This window comes from Acomys russatus, chromosome 31 (genome assembly GCF_903995435.1).
Source record: "Acomys russatus chromosome 31, mAcoRus1.1, whole genome shotgun sequence".
NCBI classification, from domain to species: domain Eukaryota; kingdom Metazoa; phylum Chordata; class Mammalia; order Rodentia; family Muridae; genus Acomys; species Acomys russatus.
Window position 1 is genome coordinate 29333217 of NC_067167.1, and position 18961 is coordinate 29352177.

The 18961-nt window shown below is 42.8% G+C and overlaps 1 protein-coding gene across 1 annotated transcript in view; it reads left to right on the top strand.

The window, feature by feature from the left end:
- Pawr (pro-apoptotic WT1 regulator) overlaps positions 1–12810 on the top strand; it is a 97447-nt gene extending 84637 nt beyond the window's left edge. The window contains exons 4-6 of the mRNA XM_051172844.1: positions 7706–7853; positions 10447–10551; positions 12571–12810. Of these exons, the coding sequence (XP_051028801.1) occupies positions 7706–7853; positions 10447–10551; positions 12571–12657 (340 nt within the window). The 3' untranslated portion in view covers positions 12658–12810. The remainder of the gene's footprint in view (positions 1–7705; positions 7854–10446; positions 10552–12570) is intronic.
- The last annotated feature ends 6151 nt before the right edge of the window (positions 12811–18961 follow it).

An 18961-nucleotide genomic window follows, 5' to 3' on the forward strand; every position in this document is an offset into this window, starting at 1 on the left:
ATAGCCAGAGCAGTGCTAGAGAGCTCTCTCTGGTACTGTAGATAAGGAAGAGCCGGTGGGCTGAGCAGCCCAGCTGACACCCAGGCCCAGATCCAGGGCTCTTGAGTTGGCCCACCCCAAAATCTGTACCATCTGCTAACAGTTGGGATACATGAAAGGACCAGTCCTGCTGATCCAAAACCGTGGGATCTCCATGACACAGGGTAACAACCTAGAAGTCCCCGTGAGGATCCCATATTGATGGTGTCACAGAAGCCAAAGATCTTGAACCAGACCAATGAATGACTCATTGCAATGAACATTTGCAAGTGAAGACATGTGGGCAGAGGAGTATACTGTGGGACACACTGTGACACACTACAGCTTCCATGATGAAACGTTTTCTACGTGCGCGCACGTGTGTGTGTGTGTGTATGGTGTGTGTTTTTTTGGGGGGGGTAAGGTTGCAAGGGCGAAGGGTGGACATGAAAGGAGGAGGAGATGAGCGGGGCTGGGGTGCACGATGTGAAACTCACAAAGAATCAATAAAAACTTAAAAAAAATAATAGTGAAACGTCTGGTGTCAGTATCTAACATGGCACTTACAGGCTGATAGGCTGATAGGCCTGTGGTCAGCAATATAGGCCTCTCAGTAGAGCGCTGATGACTGAAACTGCAGTGGGAGCACCAAGTAGAAGGAGGTTGGGGGGGAATAGAGCTTTAGGCCTAAGCATGCCTGTGCCCCTGGCTGGAGCTGAGCTACCTCATCTTGTACAGGGTGCTATATAGACTTGGGTTCTAGGGTCACAGTTCTACAACCGATCTAGCCACGTTCAGGGGACTGCAGCTTTCTGTGCAAGTGTGTCACAAGACCACTGGCTACTACTGTTCCCTAGATGGGTAGTTTTGCTTTTCAGATTGCTACATGCTATGTGGCAATCTGGTCTCTAAGAGGTGGGAGCGAGGCCCCAAGTGAGTTCCTTCTGAATCATTGTTCAGAATAGATTGAGAGCCACTGTGCCCAGAGGAACTCGCCTGTTGTCAGGGCTGTAGTACATGGCCATAATAGAGGACCATGGAGGTACATGCCCCTCGGCCCCCCACTGCCCTCCAGCATCCCACCCATCCCCTACCCGCCATCCTCCACCACCACCCCACCCCCTTCCCCACCCCTGGCTTGGGGCAGGAGTTATATTGACAGTACACTTTATTATAATACATGATACCATCCAGGTCTCCGTGGATTACTTGTCCCTCGCTGAGTTCCTGCCCTGTCCCTCTGTCACCCTCCCTGAAATGCTGTGACTTTCTTGTGAGGAGGAAAATGCTGACTGTCTGTGCAACACATTTTTTAAGCGTGTTCTTTGAGCAAACCTGGAACCACTAAGAGACGTCTGTATTTTAGTGTTTTTTTTTTTGTCTAAGTCGCTGTCATTTCTGCCTGGGTATCTGTGGTTGCTACAGAAGTGTCTAGAGGACCCTCTCGCGTGGTTTCAACGCTTTCCTGCACCGCAGGTGGCGTGACTTCGTGGTCTCAGCCTTCTTTGTTCTTACTCCTTTATTACATTGATTGGCAACCAAGTCTCTTAGAAGTTGTTTTCTTTCTGCTTTGTCTAGTGTGCTAGAAAAAGCAGCCAGCAACTGTTAGATGCGGGGTACTTGAGGGGCGCATGCGTGTTTCCTCTTGCCTACGCTGTGCGAACCCAGGGCCGCCGGTGCGCTAGAACTGCTTTACTCTTCATTCTCATCTCTACCTGGTTACGCAACCCGTATGGAGATTATCTGAAGTCTACTCACTGAACCACCACCATATCCTGCTTCTTGGATAGTCACAGCGGCCTGACCTAACTGCAGGCCCCTGTGCCATCTTTCCTGATCCATAATGTGTTTTATAAAAGGTATTCTATTCCCTTTCCTGCTTTAATAGCTTTGCATGGGCTGGAGAGACGGCTCAGAGGTTAAGATCACTGACTGCTCTTCCAAAGGTCCTGAGTTCAATTCCCAGAAACCACATGGTGGCTCACAACCACCTACAATGTGATCTGATGCCCCCTTCTGGTTACTTTCCATTGAAGGTGTCCAGAACTTTGTCCCTGTTGCATAACGTTGAAATTAGACTGGCTATTTAATGAGTTTACAAATTATCTAGCTTAGCTAATGACCACAACATAGGTTGAGTCTGGGCAAATGCTTAAGTGAAAAATGACCACAGGGTTGTTCAGCTGGTAAGATGCACAGCATCAAATCTGTTCTCATAAACTAAAACTTACTTTGAGATTTTAACTGACCATCTTAGACACCTAGATTTTACATCTTTGTGATAGACATTAAGACAAATACACAAAGGGGTCGTTCTTTGAATTTCTGTATCATGAGGTATTAAAGTAGATTCTCAGAAAGAATGAAGCATATTTCGTGTTTTTTAAAGTTTTTTAAAATTTAAATAGTCATACTTTATTTTGGCAATACATAAGATTTTTTTGTGTTATATAAAACATAATATAAAATATAATTGTATATGATCATAAGTCCCACAAAATAATGGGCATGTGAACACCCATTCCAATATTGGTATGCCATTCTTAAAAATTGGGAAATTGTTTTTTAGTTTCGGTTGTATAAAACAGCTTTCAGGCTTCCTGCTTGCTTTTCTGTCCTCTTGTCATCTTGTTTACATTTTACGTTGGAGCCTTACTGAGCTGCCCTGCTTCCAGGCTGCTCTCCGTCCTCTGATTCCTGTATGTGTGCACCTTACTCTTCTCAATGTAAGTTGAAACACTGCAGCATAGTCCTGTTCCAAGTGTAATCCTTGGACAGTTTATTTATATTTATTTATTTATTTATTTTGGTTTTTCAAGACAGGGTTTCTCTGTGTAGCCTTGGCTGTCCTGGGCTTGTTTTGTAGACCCGGCTGGCCTCGAACTCACAGTGATCCACCTGCCTCTGCCTCCCAAGTGCTGGGATTAAAGGCATGTGCCACCATTGACCAGCTATTTTTTAATTTTTTTATTTCTTATTTACTTATTTATTATGTATACAATGCGCTACCTGCATGTACACCTGCAGGCCAGAAGAGGGCATCAGATCACATTATAGATGGTTGTGAGCCACCGTGTGGTTGCTGGGAATTGAACCATGACCTCTGGAAGAACAGTCAGTGCTCTTAGCCTCAGGGCCATATCTCCAGCCCCTCCTTGGACAGTTGGCTGCAATCCATGGCAACCTAAGTGAAGAATTCTATAGGCAGCATTTAGCATGCCGAGTTGCATTTGGTGTGGTTGTGCTCGCTTCTAAGTTCATGGCTAGTGCACAAATCTGTGCACAGGGTATAGACTGGTCACATTTGCATAGTGCATAGATTGGTGCACGGACCATGGGACGTTGCATGGTAATCAGGCACAAGGAGGCTGCTAAAACATATGGTATGTCTGTGTCAGTCATTTGTGACTCAAAAAATGTGTAAGAATTTATGAGAGTACAAGCATTTATTATGCTTAAAAACTTTGTGTTACTGTTGGTCAGATTTGTGTTCCATACATAAAATTATTTAGAATATAGAATTGACTGCTAAGATAAAGTACATTTTCATTATTTTAAGTTTCTGCTTTTTAAAATGTTTCCCAAGTCTTAGGAAGTTAGTGTTTATCTTGAATTCTAATTTACTAACAAAGCAAGCTTTACTGAACTTTTCTCATAACGCTTTTTCTGATTGTGAAAGTAGTAGAAAATTGAATGGTGACAGTGGCATTCCAGGGAGGTGCAAGACTACTACTCTGCATGAGTTTGGTTGACAAGTGTCATTTCTGTGTCACTGAGCTCAGGGATTAGCCATGATGAGAGAGAAGGGCCAAGTTCATGGTACATTGTTCATGAAGACATACTGGTTAGTGTGTATGCAGTAAAATTTATGTGATATCTGAGTGAATTAAGTAATGCTCAAAACAAATTGTTTGATAGAGTGCATCTGGCGTCAGCGTAAAGCATATGTTCAGGGTTATTGGAAGATGTCGTTCAGGGTTATTGGAGGATGTTTTTGCGCATTGTGTATTCTTTTGCTGATCACTGTACCCAGAGATCTAGTGGTAGTCCCGATTGTGACACTGTCATTGTCATTATTATGAAGCATTGCCTACCTTGGTATGTTGTAAACACTGTTCTCCTTTACCTTCTGATTGGTTAAACACAGCTTAATAGCCAACAGCTGGGCAGGAGAGGAGAAGGCAGGACTTCCGAGCCCAGAGAGAGGGACTCAGTTGGGGACCAGAGAGGTACAGAGGAGTCACCATTGAGAAGGAGGTGCCAGGGCAAGACTTAAGATGGCAGGTGATGGGCCACGAGGCTGAGAAGTAGGCCAGGCCAGTATTGTCAGGTTAGAATAGCCCAGCTACAGTGCCTGAAGCCGTTAATAAATGTCATAGGGTCTCTGTGCCGTTACTCAGAGCAAGGGCAGGCATCGAAAGTCCTTACTTTTACACAGAGTTGTTAGTACTTTGTGACTTTCTTACTAAGTCTCACTTCAAGTTGCCAATGTTAAAACTGGACTGGGCTGGGTAGATGGCTCTGCCCTGAATTTCAAGGACCTGAGTTTGATTCCCCAGAGCCCACATAAAAAATTGAGCCATGGTAGCCTGTGCCCACCTCTGTAATCCCTGCACTGCAGAAACAGACAGATGTATCCTGGAGCTGGCTGACGAGCTAAGCCTGGTCTAGGATAAAGCGTAAGTAAATAAATGTGACATCACGTGAGGGACGGCACGCAAGCTTGGCCTCTGTACTTGGGCAGTGGTCGCCCTAAGCCGATCTGTGCATAGGCTACAGAGCGGTCATGTCTGTACTGTGTAGACTGGTACAGGAACCATGGGAAGATGCAAAAACAAGACAGTGTTCAGGAACGTCAGCTTCCAGACAAATAAGAACTTCCACAGAGCGACAAAAACGTCGACTATTAATATAAGGAACAAGTTAGCTTTCAGCCTCATTGGAGATAAACACAACTTGCTGTAATGTATGAACCTTAGAGGGTTACACGTAGTTCGTAGTTTTGCTTTGCTTTTGTAGTAACACACCCTGGTTATGACGAAGCAGCCACGCCCAAAAAATGAGGGAGCTTGCAGCTTTTCTCTTTGAGAATGCCTTGCTGTGTCAGCCGAACTCACTAAGGCACAGAGGACTAAACTCTAATGCTTTAAGTCTGAAATTCCTGAAAAATGTTAGATTCGGGTTGATCTTATCAGCCAGGCTAATTGGCTCTTGTATGCTAAGTGGTTATACGTTGGCTTTCAAAGGGAGATTTTCAGTCAGAAGTATTTGAACTTCAGGTGAACTTTGGGTGTTTTTGCAAGATAAAAAGTAGCTTGGTGGCCAGTTTTATAAATATGCACCTTAGTCTTCCTTGGCTGCTAGCTAGCACATTCCCCTCCCCCCCACCCAGCCCTCCCTCCCCCACCCCCACTTCTCTCAGCTTTAATTATCTTAACCTTTTGTGCAAGGAAGGAATGTCAGATGTTTTTCAATGGCAGATAAGATCAAAGGGGAAAAAATAGTAGAAATTATATGGTAAAGTCCCTATTGCTCGCCTCCATGGGTTCATAATAAAGTTAACGTTGTCCTGGTATTACATGCTTAAAAATCACCGTCAGATTCTGTAAGATCAAATAGGATGAAAAGATCTGAGTGGGAAATTCATAAATCGGGATTCCATTTTTCCTCTAAAAGCTACTGTCTTAGGGTTTTATTACTGTGAAGAGACACCAGGATCACGGCAACTCTTTTATAAAAGAAAACGTTTAATTGGGGCTGGGTCACAGCTTCAGAGGTTTAGTTTTAGAAGTTTAGTCATGGCGGGAAACATGGCAGCATGCAGGCAGACATGGTGCTGGGGAAGGAGCTGAGAGCTCTACACCTTGATCCGCAGGAAGCAGAAGGAGACTGTGTCACTGGACATGACCTGAGCATATGTGAAACCTCAAAGCCCGCCTCCATAGCGACACACTTTCTCCGACAAGGCCACACCAGCTCCATCAAGGCCACACTCTATGGGGCTGTGGGGAGCCAATGACATTCAAACTACCACCGCTACTTTAGATTTTACAATAATTTTGCATATGAAATATTTTAAGTGGCCACTAATGAAAGATTGAAACCAAGAAAAAAAAATTGTTTTTTTGTTGTTTTGTTTTTATTTTGTTTTTCAAGACAGGGTTTCTGTGTGTAACAGCTCTGTCCTGGAACTTGCTCTGTAGACTAAGCTGACCAAGCCTGCCTCTGCTTCCCAAGTGCTGAGATTTAAAAGCGTGCCTTGCTCAGTTGTTTTTTGTTTTTTTTTTTTTTTTAATGGTTATCCTGAGCTTTCTGAAGTTGCTGTAAAATATTTTTGTCAACCTACATCTATGAGACTAGTTTCTAAGTGCTATTAAAACACATTGTTTCACTATAGATGTACTGTGTATTCGCGTAATCTAGTTCAGATGAGTCATCAAGTGCAGTCGCCAACCTTCAAGCTGGGCCCTGGTGAGCCCTCCCTCCTGGTTACTTAAGCCTTCTATAATGCCCTCGATTACACCAGGGTGACCATATGTATAGCAAAAGGATGCAGGTGGGAGGGCATGCCACTTTGAGCCTGGGATGTGGCAGACCCTTTGACCTCTGGCCTGATTCCTTCATCTCTCTGGAAGCCTGTTGCTGTGTTAGTGACCCTCCAGAAGGACCCAGCTCAGTAGGCAGGCTCTGGATACTTTGGCCTGCAGATGACGGGGGGAGTGGCTTACAGGCTGAGTCCCCAACTCACTCGAGCCATCAGATGACTGTAGCTCTGAGCAACATCTTGACAAGCAGCTCACGGAGAGGCCCGCAGCCATACTTACCCCCTAAGCGGCTTCTAACTTCTTGAGCAGCAGAAACTTTGAGTCAATAAGTGTGCGTTACCTTAAGCCATAAAATTTAGGGGTAATTTTTATGTAGCAGGAGATAATACAGAGAGCAAAACACCAGCTGTTACTGAGCACTTTAAATATTGACAGTGCTGTTCATCAGCTGTGAGTTAGCATTTAATTTGAGGAAGTGCTGGGGAAGTCTACAGTATGAATAATAAATAGGTTACCAGAATGGAAGTAGTTGCCTATATGGAGACTTTCTGTTGAAAATACGCAAGTTTATCAGTTCTTTACTTTTTTTCCCATTCAAATTATATTGATTTTACGTTTTGGAATTTAATGAAACATTGAACTCTGAAAATAAAAAGCTTTTCTTTTCCTTTCCTTTCTTTTCTTTGGCTTTTCCAGACAGGGTTTCTTTGTGTAGCCCAGGCTGTCCTGGAACTCACTTTGTAGACCAGGCTAGCTTCATACTCAAGAGATCCACCTGCCCTGCCTCCTGAGTGCTGGGATGAAAGGTGTGCGCCACCACTGATCTGGCCTATAAAAAGCATTTTTAAAAAGGAAAAATAAAAAGAAGTGAATTTTCACCACAGATGGTCTAGGAAGTCGATTCTGTTCCAGTCCCTGTCATGTCTGTCCTTGCTGAAGAGTGGAGGCCATTTTACCATATTGGGCCTGGTGGAATCCCCTGTTGAAAGGACAGCTGCTGTTTGTCTCGAACTCCTCACAGAGATCCACCTGCCTCTGCCTCCAGAATGCTGGGATCAAAGACATGCACCACCACGCCGGCTCTGGCATTTTCCTTTTAGAGTGCTTGAGATGTTTATAAAATGCTCACTTTATTTCCACAGCACAGCCAGTGCCCCAGAAGATGAGGTCTCAAATAGATTTCCCCGCAAGGACAGAAGTGGGTTTGGTAGACAGAACAGAGACGCAAATGTGGCGGGCAACTTTGCCTCCAGCAGCACCTTGGAAAAGAGAATCGAAGACCTCGAAAAGGTATGAGTTATAAACTGTTCAAAATAAAATTAACGTAATCTTAGCATTCTTCTCTCCGTTCCATTGCGCCCAAATAGGGAAGGAGGGCATCTGGGCGGGAAACACCTGGTTCAGCTCCAGGAGCAAGTTTGACCTCTTATCCCGTGTGTTAGCTCCTAGGTCCTCATGGTGTGTCTCCGTTTCCTTACTGCCTCTCTGTCCACTTGTGGGGCGATGAGCCAAATTCCTGAGCTCCTCAACCCGATAGCCACTCCTGTCCTGTCATGTCGTGCCCGTAATTGAAGATCGGTGGTTTTAAATGCTTAGACGTCCACGCTGTCGGTCTGTTCTTCCGTGCAGTACGCCGCCTGAACACACCGTTAGTTTATACCTTGCAGTGATTCTGAGTTAGGCCCACATTTGGTGCTTGAACCATTTTCAAGTAGGAATAGGAGAAACTCACTTTACGATGCTCTGACAACTCAGATGAACATTACACTAAAACTGTAAACCACAGAATCTCAGGTGTGTCTCAGAGACATTCACCTGAAACTAATTAATGGTGCTCACCTAACTGGTTGAAGGGCTTTTCTTTTTTTTAAATAAACGGAAGTTATTCCCTGTGATACAAAGATTATTTTCAGATTTACTTTTTTTTTTCCCCCCTGAGACAGGGTTTCTCTGTGTAGCCTTGACTGTCCTGGACTCCATTTGTAGACCAGGCTGGCCTCGAACTCACAGTGACCCGCCTGCCTCTGCCTCCCAGGTGCTGGGATTAAAGGCGTGCGCCACCACGCCCGGCCAGATTTACTTTACTGCTTACACTGTGGTTATTTTTAGTTTGTATTTAAGCTTTGACTGCTAACCCTGAGTCATTATTGAAGTGTAAAGGCTTAAAGAGTATACATTATTAGTTTTTAACAAGTTTCTCCAAAAGACTCCAGGAGGTTCCAGAAGAGCTTGGTGGAGTTGCTGGCAGCTGGCAGCTTTTGATGGCTGTAGGTAGCCAGCTGCTTTCTCTGAGGGCTGGGAAAGAAGAGAGTCCTGCTGGAGACCCCTTTGCAGCTCTGCGGGGAGGCCCTGTGGCCTTTTGTCTGTTCTTGGTTTACTGAGACTGAGTCTCGTACAATCCAGTTAGCTGAAGATCTGCTAGCCTCCGCCCCCAAGAGCTAGGATTATAGGTGTGTAAATTCAAACACTTCTAAATAAAGACTTGCTTATTTATTTTTTAATTAAACAGCATTTTTATTAGCTCATTGTCATGATCCATTGTGGCATTTTTCAGTCAAATTCTGTTGTTTTTCACTTTTCTTCCCCATTCTGCCTTCCTCCCCTGTTTCCTCCTACTCCCATTAGCTTTTCTACTTCCTTGTCACATGCATCTTCCCCTACTTTTTTTTCACACTTCTTGCTCTCTTATGGTCTGAGACCTGGTTTCATCACCTGGGCCAACTCTCACACCCCTTTTTACATACATTAAAAAGTTGGAGTCTATAAATGAGAGGGAATGTGCGATTTCTGTCTTGATAAGACAAGGTCACCTCAGTACAGTATTTTCCACGTCCGTCTGTTCTTTGAGTAAGATGCTTTGTAGAGGTTTATTGTTGTTTGTTTCTTCTGGAGATTTTTTGTGGCTCGTGGTTTTAGAATCACAGCCCTGTTGGTTCTGGTCCTTGCTGAAGCCAGGGCACGAGGGAAGAGATGCTCACTTCCTGGCTGTCAGGAAGCAGAGAAGGGGGGCAAGCCTGCTCCCCCACAAGTCCTTCTCCTCTTTTTGTTCTGTATAAGTTTGCTTTATCAGTCTCCTAGGTGGTTCTTTTTGTTACAGTGTATTCATTATATGTACTAATAGGCTTCATTATGACATTTCTTATGTGTACATAATGTATTTTGTAGACTCATCCTCATCTCTCCCTGCTCATTGGGTTGTTTATAAGCACATGGATTTTTAATTTTTATTTATTTACTTATTTTTATTTTATTTTATTTTATTTTTTGGTTTTTCCAGACAGGGTTTTTATGTCTGTAGCCTTGGCTCCCCGGGGTAGACGAGGCTGACCTCAAGCTTACATTGATCCACTTGCCTCTGCTTCCTGAGTGCTGGGATCAAAGGCGTGCACCACCACCTTGCCCAACTCCTCATTAATATCTTATCAATGACTACACCACTAAAGGAAATGTCTCTTCCTCCCCCTCCACCGGTCACCAATTGTTGTTTGGACAGGATCCAGTTAGCTTTGAACTCCTCAGCTCCTCATCCCCTTGCCTCAGACTCCCAGCTGTGGCACTAAATGTGATCCACCATGCCCAGGAAATAGCATGTATTTTAAAAGAAAGCAGCAGCAAAATACACCTTTCTTTTTTTTTCAGTTCACAAAAATGTTTTCAACTTTGCTCTTTAAAAATTATGTAGATATTCTTCTTTTACAAAGTCGGGGGTGCGTGTTCCTATGTGGTGCATTGTCACCGTCATGCCTTCAGTGTCAGACAAGTCTGCAAGGGGCTTTGGCTAGTGTCTGGACTCTCACTCTGGTAGCGACCGGCGTCTGCCATTTTCAGATGCTGCAATCAGCCAGCCAGCTCCCTGTTAATGCTCTGCGATTTTCTTCACCAGGAAGTTGTAAGAGAAAGGCAAGAAAACCTCAGGCTTGTGAGGCTGATGCAGGATAAAGAAGAAACGATTGGAAAGCTCAAGGAAGAGATTGATTTGTTAAATAGAGTAAGTACTTGTGTGTTCCAATCCCAGGGTTTCTTTTTCGATAACTGGATGAAAGCATGCATGGTTGAAGCAGGTGCTCGTTGCCTTGTACGCAAGCATGCATGGTTGAAGCAGGTGCTCGTTGCCTTGTACGCAAGCATGCATGGTTGAAGCAGGTGCTCGTTGCCTTGTACGCAAGCATGCATGGTTGAAGCAGGTGCTCGTTGCCTTGTACGCAAGCATGCATGGTTGAAGCAGGTGCTCGTTGCCTTGTACGCAAGCATGCATGGTTGAAGCAGGTGCTCGTTGCCTTGTACGCCTTGTTTGCCCTTTGGTTAATCAGGTAGTTATTAATCGTGCCATCCCACACGCTTTGTTTTCACCACTTCTTCAAATGATCCGTAGGACATTTCCAGCTCTGGATTGCAGTCCCAAGCTCTGCAGTGTTGAGTTTAGAGCCTTTTCTGTTCAGCCCCAGAATTTAACACCTGCCTGAACCTACTTTACTAGGAGAACCCACTGAGGTGACTGAGATAAGACAAGAAAGACCCCACTGTTCTGCTTTTTACAGGGTTCTACCTAAGGTGGAGGAAAGAAAAGTTTGATTCCCAGAGAAAAGGCTCAGTCCCCTAAGCCATTTTAACTCCAAACCACGAAATAATTAAATGGTGAAGTGCTAGCCTAGGCTGTGTGGTGGTGTGGGTTTGAGCCCATAGGCCACACCAAAGGAGGGGACTTCGTTTCGTGCCAGCCTTTTCTATTGTAGCTCAAAGGCGGTAACTGTGCCTTGTAGATAAGGACACGGGAACCCCGATTGACTTGCCCAAGGCTGCATGTGGTCGCTGGCTGAGCCAGTATTTGACTTGGGACTTGTGTAGTCTTTTCTCTTGAGCCTAGTATAAGCATGCCTTTATTTGTGCTGGAATTCACTTTAAGAGGCTGGGCAAATGTTTGTGATGCCCATGATGTATTTCTGCTGTCTCAGGCACCAGGAGCATTAAAAATAAACAGAAAACCTCATCCTTACTAAGTTTATAATTTTATTATGATTCATGAATGCATTCTAACACTTTAAATTTTAGAAGCCTTTATCAAGTGTATAGACTGGTAATAATACACAAATGTATTTTATCACTTAATTTTAAATTTAGGCAGAGCTGGGTTGTGGTAATTTTAGGAACCTCTTTTTTTTTTTTTTTTTTTTTTTTTTTTTTTTTTTTTTTTTTTTTTTTTGGTTTTTCAGGACAGGGTTTCTCTGTGTAGCCTTAGCTGTCCTGGACTCATTTTGTAGACTAGGCTGGCCTCGAACTCACAGAGATCTGCCTGCCTCTGCCTCCCAAGTCCTGGGATTAAAGGCGGGCGCCACCACCACCCGGCTTCTCATTTTTATAATAGCTTGAATGGATGGGTTTCTCAGCATCATTTAGTCTGTGAATAAGCGCAAACTCTTGACTTTGCTAAAGTTTCGATCATCTGCCTAGTAGTCGAATGGCAGAGTGTAAGTTCACAGCCGTGCTGCGGCCCTGTGGCTCTTGAGGCGCAGGTAGACTCTGTCAAGTCTTAATATTATAATCTGCAAAGGTCTGCTTGTCCTTCAGTGATATTTCTCATGATGAAAACTTACTATGGTTTTAGTACTAACTATAAGGTTTTGCATTTGTGGCTAGAATTCTAATACAGAACACGATATTCTCTCTCTCTCTCTCTCTCTCTCTCTCTCTCTCTCTCTCTCTCTCTCTCTCTGTGTGTGTGTGTGTGTGTGTGTGTGTAGGTGTAGATTTCGCAGTTTTAAAACCTTGACTTGTGGCTTTTTTTTTTTTTTTTTTCCCTTTTTTGGATTTTTTTGTTTTTTAATTTTAATTCCAGAAGAATTGGCCTATTCAAGTAATGTTAGGACATATTTCATGTACTTTTTAGAACGTATTACTTCAGAGTTGATTGTGCAAATGGATTATCCTTGTGCTTTATTATTTCAACTCTCCTTTACAATATTTCTCAGTATTTTTAAAGTGCCATTTTTCTCCCCTCCCCCCACCCCAGGACCTAGATGACATAGAAGACGAAAACGAACAACTAAAGCAGGAAAATAAAACTCTTTTGAAAGTTGTTGGGCAGCTGACAAGGTAGAAGATTGAAGACTCGTGTGGAAAATCTGTTTTTAAACTACTGATGAATGTCAAGGCTCAGATGATGCTCCTGTGATTCAGTACATTGAGATAACTGTATATTTATTTCTAGAAAACACATGGATATTTGTTTTCAAAACTACTCTTTTCCATTGTTAGTCTTTAAAAGTATCAACCTTGTATTTCACAGATAAGCAACTTTTTTAGTTATTAAACTGATAGGTAAATGCCTCCTGGTTTTGTGTGATAGTCAAATAATATATGGTTCAAAGTAATAGCCATTTGCATATATTTTATCTATGTTAGTACATTTCTTTCCTAAGGAGTATACATAGTCTTTGTTTACATGAATTCAAACACTTGGGGGATTGCCTACGAATGCCTTATTACTAACGTGTGCAGCCTTGTGTGTTAGTTAGTTAATACATACTCAGAAAGACCACCTGCTGTCACCCGTCCTTTCACACGCTCTAGTGATTCTGAGTAGCAGTAGACACACCATTTTGTATAGCAGTAACCTTTCAAAGGAAAGATATGTTACAGAGTTACTTCATATGTTCTAGTTGGCTAAATATAAACTCAAGAGAATACTTGAACTGTGTAATAGTAAGTGAAAATTTACTATTTTGTGTTTGAATATTGAAACTGTTCAATTACTTCTGAAAAACAATTAATGTATAGTTTCTTACATAGGTACTTTTGGTGTATTTTTTTTTAATTGCGCTAGGGTTTACTAGTAAATACGGGATATTTAAAAAGTTGTTTATTCTTCAGGCCTCAAGTTGTGTACAAATTTCCATGTTGAAGAAGAAAATCGATGCTTTTTAATGTCATGTGCTTCAAAATCAGAACCAAAATATATCTCCACACTTAAAATGTGTATGCATATGTTCATAACATGTATGCAGAGGTAACTTAGAATACTAGCTGACTCCTGAGCGGGAGAAACGCTGGGGTGTCTGTTTTCTCATGAGACTATGGCTCAAGGGCTACTTCTTCCCAACACTGAACATTTTAAAGCGACCATATTTGAAGATTTATAAAATAAAGTTGTCTTCTATTAAATACCCTCAGTATTTAGGGTGGTTTGTGTTGTGTGTTCATATTACAAGCCCTCCTCCTCCCTTAACACATGGATGCCTCTTCTCCCTTTTTTTCCCCCTGCTCTTTTTTTTTTTAGTGGTACTGGGGATGGAACCCAACAGGCACTGGTCGACCAGATAGCTGATCTCTACCCCGTAGGTGAACTTCAGGCGGACATGCTGACATCCTATCCATCATCGTTCACAACTTGAACATAGTATAAACCCTATTGGGTACCACCACTCCGCCCAACGCCCCCCAGCTCTTTACCCCACTTACCAGACCCACTGCTTTATCCACTGTTGGAAAAACAGGGATGATAAGACGGCTAGTGCCAAGCGTGGAGTAGACACATTGATACTGTCTAGGAGAAGTGTCTTCATTCGCCACAAGTGTGTCTTCCAGTCCCTACGTCAGAAGTTCTAGAGCTGACCAGTCATCAAAATCCCTTGAGGAACATAAACAGAATTCCTGCTATAGCCCCTGGAGAGGCATGGTGTAGACCCTGGGGTTCAGCGCCACTGCAGTTCCCGCTGTAGCCCCTGGAGAGGCGTGGTGTAGACCCTAGGGTTCAGCGCCACTACGGTTCCTCAGCTGCCCAGTCTGGCTTTGGAGTCAGCAACTGCTTTATCTTTCCCGTCTCTATTTCCCACTGAAGTCACCAGAGCTAGAATTCACTGTCCCACTTTTCCTCCTTTAACTTAAGCCGTTCACTGCCTCCTCGGCGGTGATCCGCTGCCACCATATAAAGGTCTATGCCAGGTTCTGTCACCCCCTTGGCTATGAGGTACTCAGCTCTTTGGTCATCATTAGGTGTATGGCAGAAACGTCCCCAGTGCTGTCAATATCTAACCCTAAAAATACATTAGTATATTGATTTTTTTTTCAGTAAGATTATTTGAATTTTCTTCTCAACTTGTACATAAGGGCACATTTAATTTCATTTTCTAAAAATTACATCATCTATGAAAGTTTTTAGGAAACTGAGCTGTTTTGAAGTTTTTCCCGTTGTTCAGTTAATGTGGAGCATTTTCAGCACATTTTTCTTTTCTTTTTTTAAACATTCTTATTTTTTACATATACATTTATGTTATTACATGTATAGACAATAAACTACCTATAGCATGAAGAACCATGACACAATCAGAAATTATATAAATGTTATATTCTTAGTGTTTTGGCTATATGTATTTGGCAGCCTTGAAGAAACATTTTTCTTTTTTAAAATAATACTAGCAGGTGCACTTACAACAGGAGCCACACTTAGGCAGACCCTTTCACTGGAGCCCTTTTCCCAACTCCTTAAAATATCTATTTATTTCACATACAAATTTTTACACACTGTTGAAAAGGATAAAATCTACTACAGTTCTCCTTTGAAATTTATTCTTAAAGTAGACTTTTATAAACATTTTCAACAGCGGGCATGGTAGCACACACCTTTAATCCCAGCACTCAGGAGGCAGAGGCAGGAGGATCACTGTGAGTTCGAGGCCAGCCTGGTCTACAAAGTGAGTCTAGGACAGCCAAGGCTACACAGAGAAACCCTGTCTCAAAAACAAATTGTTCAACAGTCCTAATAGCAATTTTTGCTCATCACTAAATTGGAATGTAGAGCCAGGCACAATGGTTTACACCTGTAACACCATAACTTAGACTGCACAGGCAGTAAGATTGTGAGCACGAAGCCAGTCCAGGCTAGAGTTCCCTGTTTCAAAACATGGGCTAGAGAGATGCCTCACAGGTTTAAGAGCACCATCTGCTCTTCCAAAGGTCCCGAGTTCAATTCCCAGCAACCACATGGTAGCTTACAACCATCTGTAATGAGATCTGGTGCCTTCTTGTGGTGGGCAGGCACACATGTGGGCAGGATACTGTATAAATAATAAATCTTAAAGAAAAAAAAACAGATAAGTATATGTGCAGTGATCTAGAAGCTTTGGTGTCCGTACAGTGCAAAGATTTGTGAAATTTGGTTCTGTTAATATTTCCCATATCTCCTGGTAATTTGTGGCATAGGACACCATACCCAAAGTCCTGATAGATTTCCTTGTAATGCACTTGTGGCAGAAAGGAAGGAAAGGAGATGAGCTATGCGTTTGCAAGTAATCTGAGAGAGACATTAAATAATAGATTAGAACTGTTAGACTTGCCCAGGTAGTTTCAGATGTACAAATTAAACACCAATCAGATACACGAAGCAGTGTAGTCTTTTTATCCCGTGGTAACCTTTAAAAATTAAATAGTGATAGAATGAATTCTTAAGATTTAAAAACAGCAACAACAACAAAACTACCTCAGTTGTATGTGATCTGTTTTCTGGAGTTTTCTAATTAGAAACTAAAATGTAAACATTTGAGTCCTTTTTTTCCCCCTCTGTTTAAGCAGGACTAATCAGTGTAGTAAAAGCATTAGCAAGTTCAATATCACAAGACAAAAAACAAACAAACCAAACCAAACCAATGACCTTGTAACAGAGTCCTTGGATTGGATAACTGAACTAATAGCTGAACAGCTTTCACATGTGCAGTGACGGGTCCCCTCCCTGCCCTCTCTCCTGAGCAGACGTCAAGTCAGTGACACTTTGTAAGTTACAGATACTCAGTGAGAAAGACGGCACTTGCTGAATAACTACTCGTGATTTTTATTAATTTCCTCCAGGACCTAGCCACGTATTTCATTGCGTTATATGAACCCAGGTGCCCCAGCTTTGCCTTAGAGGGAATATGTAAAATGAGACGGAACCAACATTCACAGGTCCAAGGTTTTAGTTACAATTTGTGTCAAACACCCACATCGGCACCGGAACTGATCCTGGTGCACACCTGCAAAGGTCTCGCTCGACTCCTTTTGTCCTGGAACTAAAGTGCATCCTGTTTTCACCTTTGAGTTAAGATTTTTCTCATCCCCCTCGGTACTGAGAACTGAACCTAGAACCTCCCAGAGGCGAGGTAAGTGCTACACCGCTGACCTCTGTGTGTGGTCCACGGGACTTCTGATGGATGAGAATTTTTAACTTGCAATGCTTACCTGGAAACAGTGTGATGCTGTTTTGTTCCATTAAACAGAAATTAGAACCCTAATATACAGCTGAGTTTTGTTGTTGTTAATTTACCAGTATGCCCTAATAATGTTTATCATTAAACCTATAATCATTACTACGACAGTATTTTCTAACCCGCTAGCAATCAATCAAGGCACAGACACCTGTTATATATTTAAAATAGCCTTAGTTAACCTGGGGCAGGGGAGATATTAATACCATAAACTACTTCCCATAGTGGGGCAGGGATTCAATACCTGCCCCAATCCCATGCCATCTGCTTCTAGTAATTTCTATCAAGCTACCTCCCATCCATAATCCAAATACTTGTTAATTATCATCATCTGGGCTAAGTCTCCATCCACGCCGGCCACGTGTTTCTCCTGCAGCTACCCATGATGGCGCAACCTTCTTTTCCTCTCCTATCCTCCCGGTATTTTTCTTCCCAAGATTCTCTCTGTCTCCCCAAGCCCTGGAACCTTAGCCATGCCTAGCCCATTTGCCTTGCCCAGGATGAGGGCCTTTTATTAATTAGCATCAAAATATGTCAGACCAACGGAGTTTGCCAGTCAGTCCCCGCCAAAGGCACTCCCTTCCTCCCTGTCGCTCTCATTCTCTTTGATGTGGGAGCAGGACCTGCCATGACCCACCTGGTCAAAGCCCAGACTTCAACCTCCAGAACCCACGGGGTGGAAGGAGGCCCATCTCGCACAAGTTGTGGTGCACACACAGACATGCTCACAGTAAATGTAAAAAGAATAAGACTTGAACCGTTAGTCAAGAAAACCTGAGCCTGCAACGGCCTTTTGTTTTGAATTTCTGAGAAGGTCTTAATTTGTAGCCCAACCTGGCTTGAGACTCATTCTGTCATCCAGGCCAGCAGGAAAGTCTTCCTCCTCCTGCCTCAGCCTTATGGATTTTGTTTGTGTTTGTTTGGTTTGGTTTTTTGTTGTTGTTTTGAGGCAGGGCTTCTCTGTGTAAGGGTTTCTCTGTGTAACCTTGGTTATCCTGGACTTGCTTTGTAGACCAGGCTGGCCTCGCACTCACATCGATCCACCTGCCTCTGCCTCCCAAGTGCTGGGATTAAAGGCATGCGTCACCACGCCTGGCTCTAATGAGCACATGGGCTGGCTTTCTTTTTTTTTTCCTCTCTCTCTGGATTTGGTTTTTTGTTTTGTTGGGTTTTTTGTTTTGTTTTTGTGTTTGTTGTTTTTTGCTTAGCCAAACATACTTCCTAACCCGTTACATCTTCACCCTGACCCCAACTCAAACAGTTACATGAGCCTATTTGTACTCAATTTTCATACCTATTTCAAGCAGACATCTTGAAAGTGGGCATCATCACGTGGGCATCTACTAACTCTTTCATTTAGCAGAGTATAGTCCATGTAGTGTGTGCCAGTAGCTGGCATTACTCCGTTACTCCAGGTGGGTTTTGCTGTCTGTTAGGTCTAGCTAATAGGCACTGCTCCGTTAGCTGTGACTTCAGCAGTGCAGGGAAAGACCTGATGCCTCCAGAAGACATCTCACTGTGTTTTTATGTAATGTTGCATTAGGAAAAGATCACTAAGAAGTGTAATAAAGGCCGGGTGGTAGTGACTCATGCTGTTAACCCAGCACTTCAGGAGGCAGAGCCAGGTGGATCTCTCTGAGTTTGAGGTTAGCCTGGTCTACATAATGAGTTCTAGGATAGCCAGGGCTCCACAGAGAAATGCTGCCCCAAAAAAAAAAAAAAAAAAAAAAAAAAAAAAAAAAAAAAAAAAAGAAAAAGGAAAAGAAAGAAAGAAAGATGTAATGAAAGGAATTCTATGCATGTCACATACACAATTGTTAGTTATATTCAAATTAGTACTTCTGTATGGGGTATTGATTTCTGGTTTTGTTTTTTTTTTAATCACTCCGTCCTCTGTGTATCCTTCGGGTCACGTGTTGGCGGTCACTCTGGTAATTAAAATGGTAATGACAATCACTTGATGGACATTGACTGATTGCCCTGTTTGGGTTTGGTTTATCTTCTTCATGCCAAATTGAGTGTACGTCTGTTTGTCAACTCAGTCCAGGACAGTCAAGGCTACATAGAGAAACCCTGTCTCAAAAAACAAAAACAAAAGCAACAACAACAACAACAAAAATGGCTTCTACTATTCGGGGATTTTATTCACATGTTATTTGTTTCTCT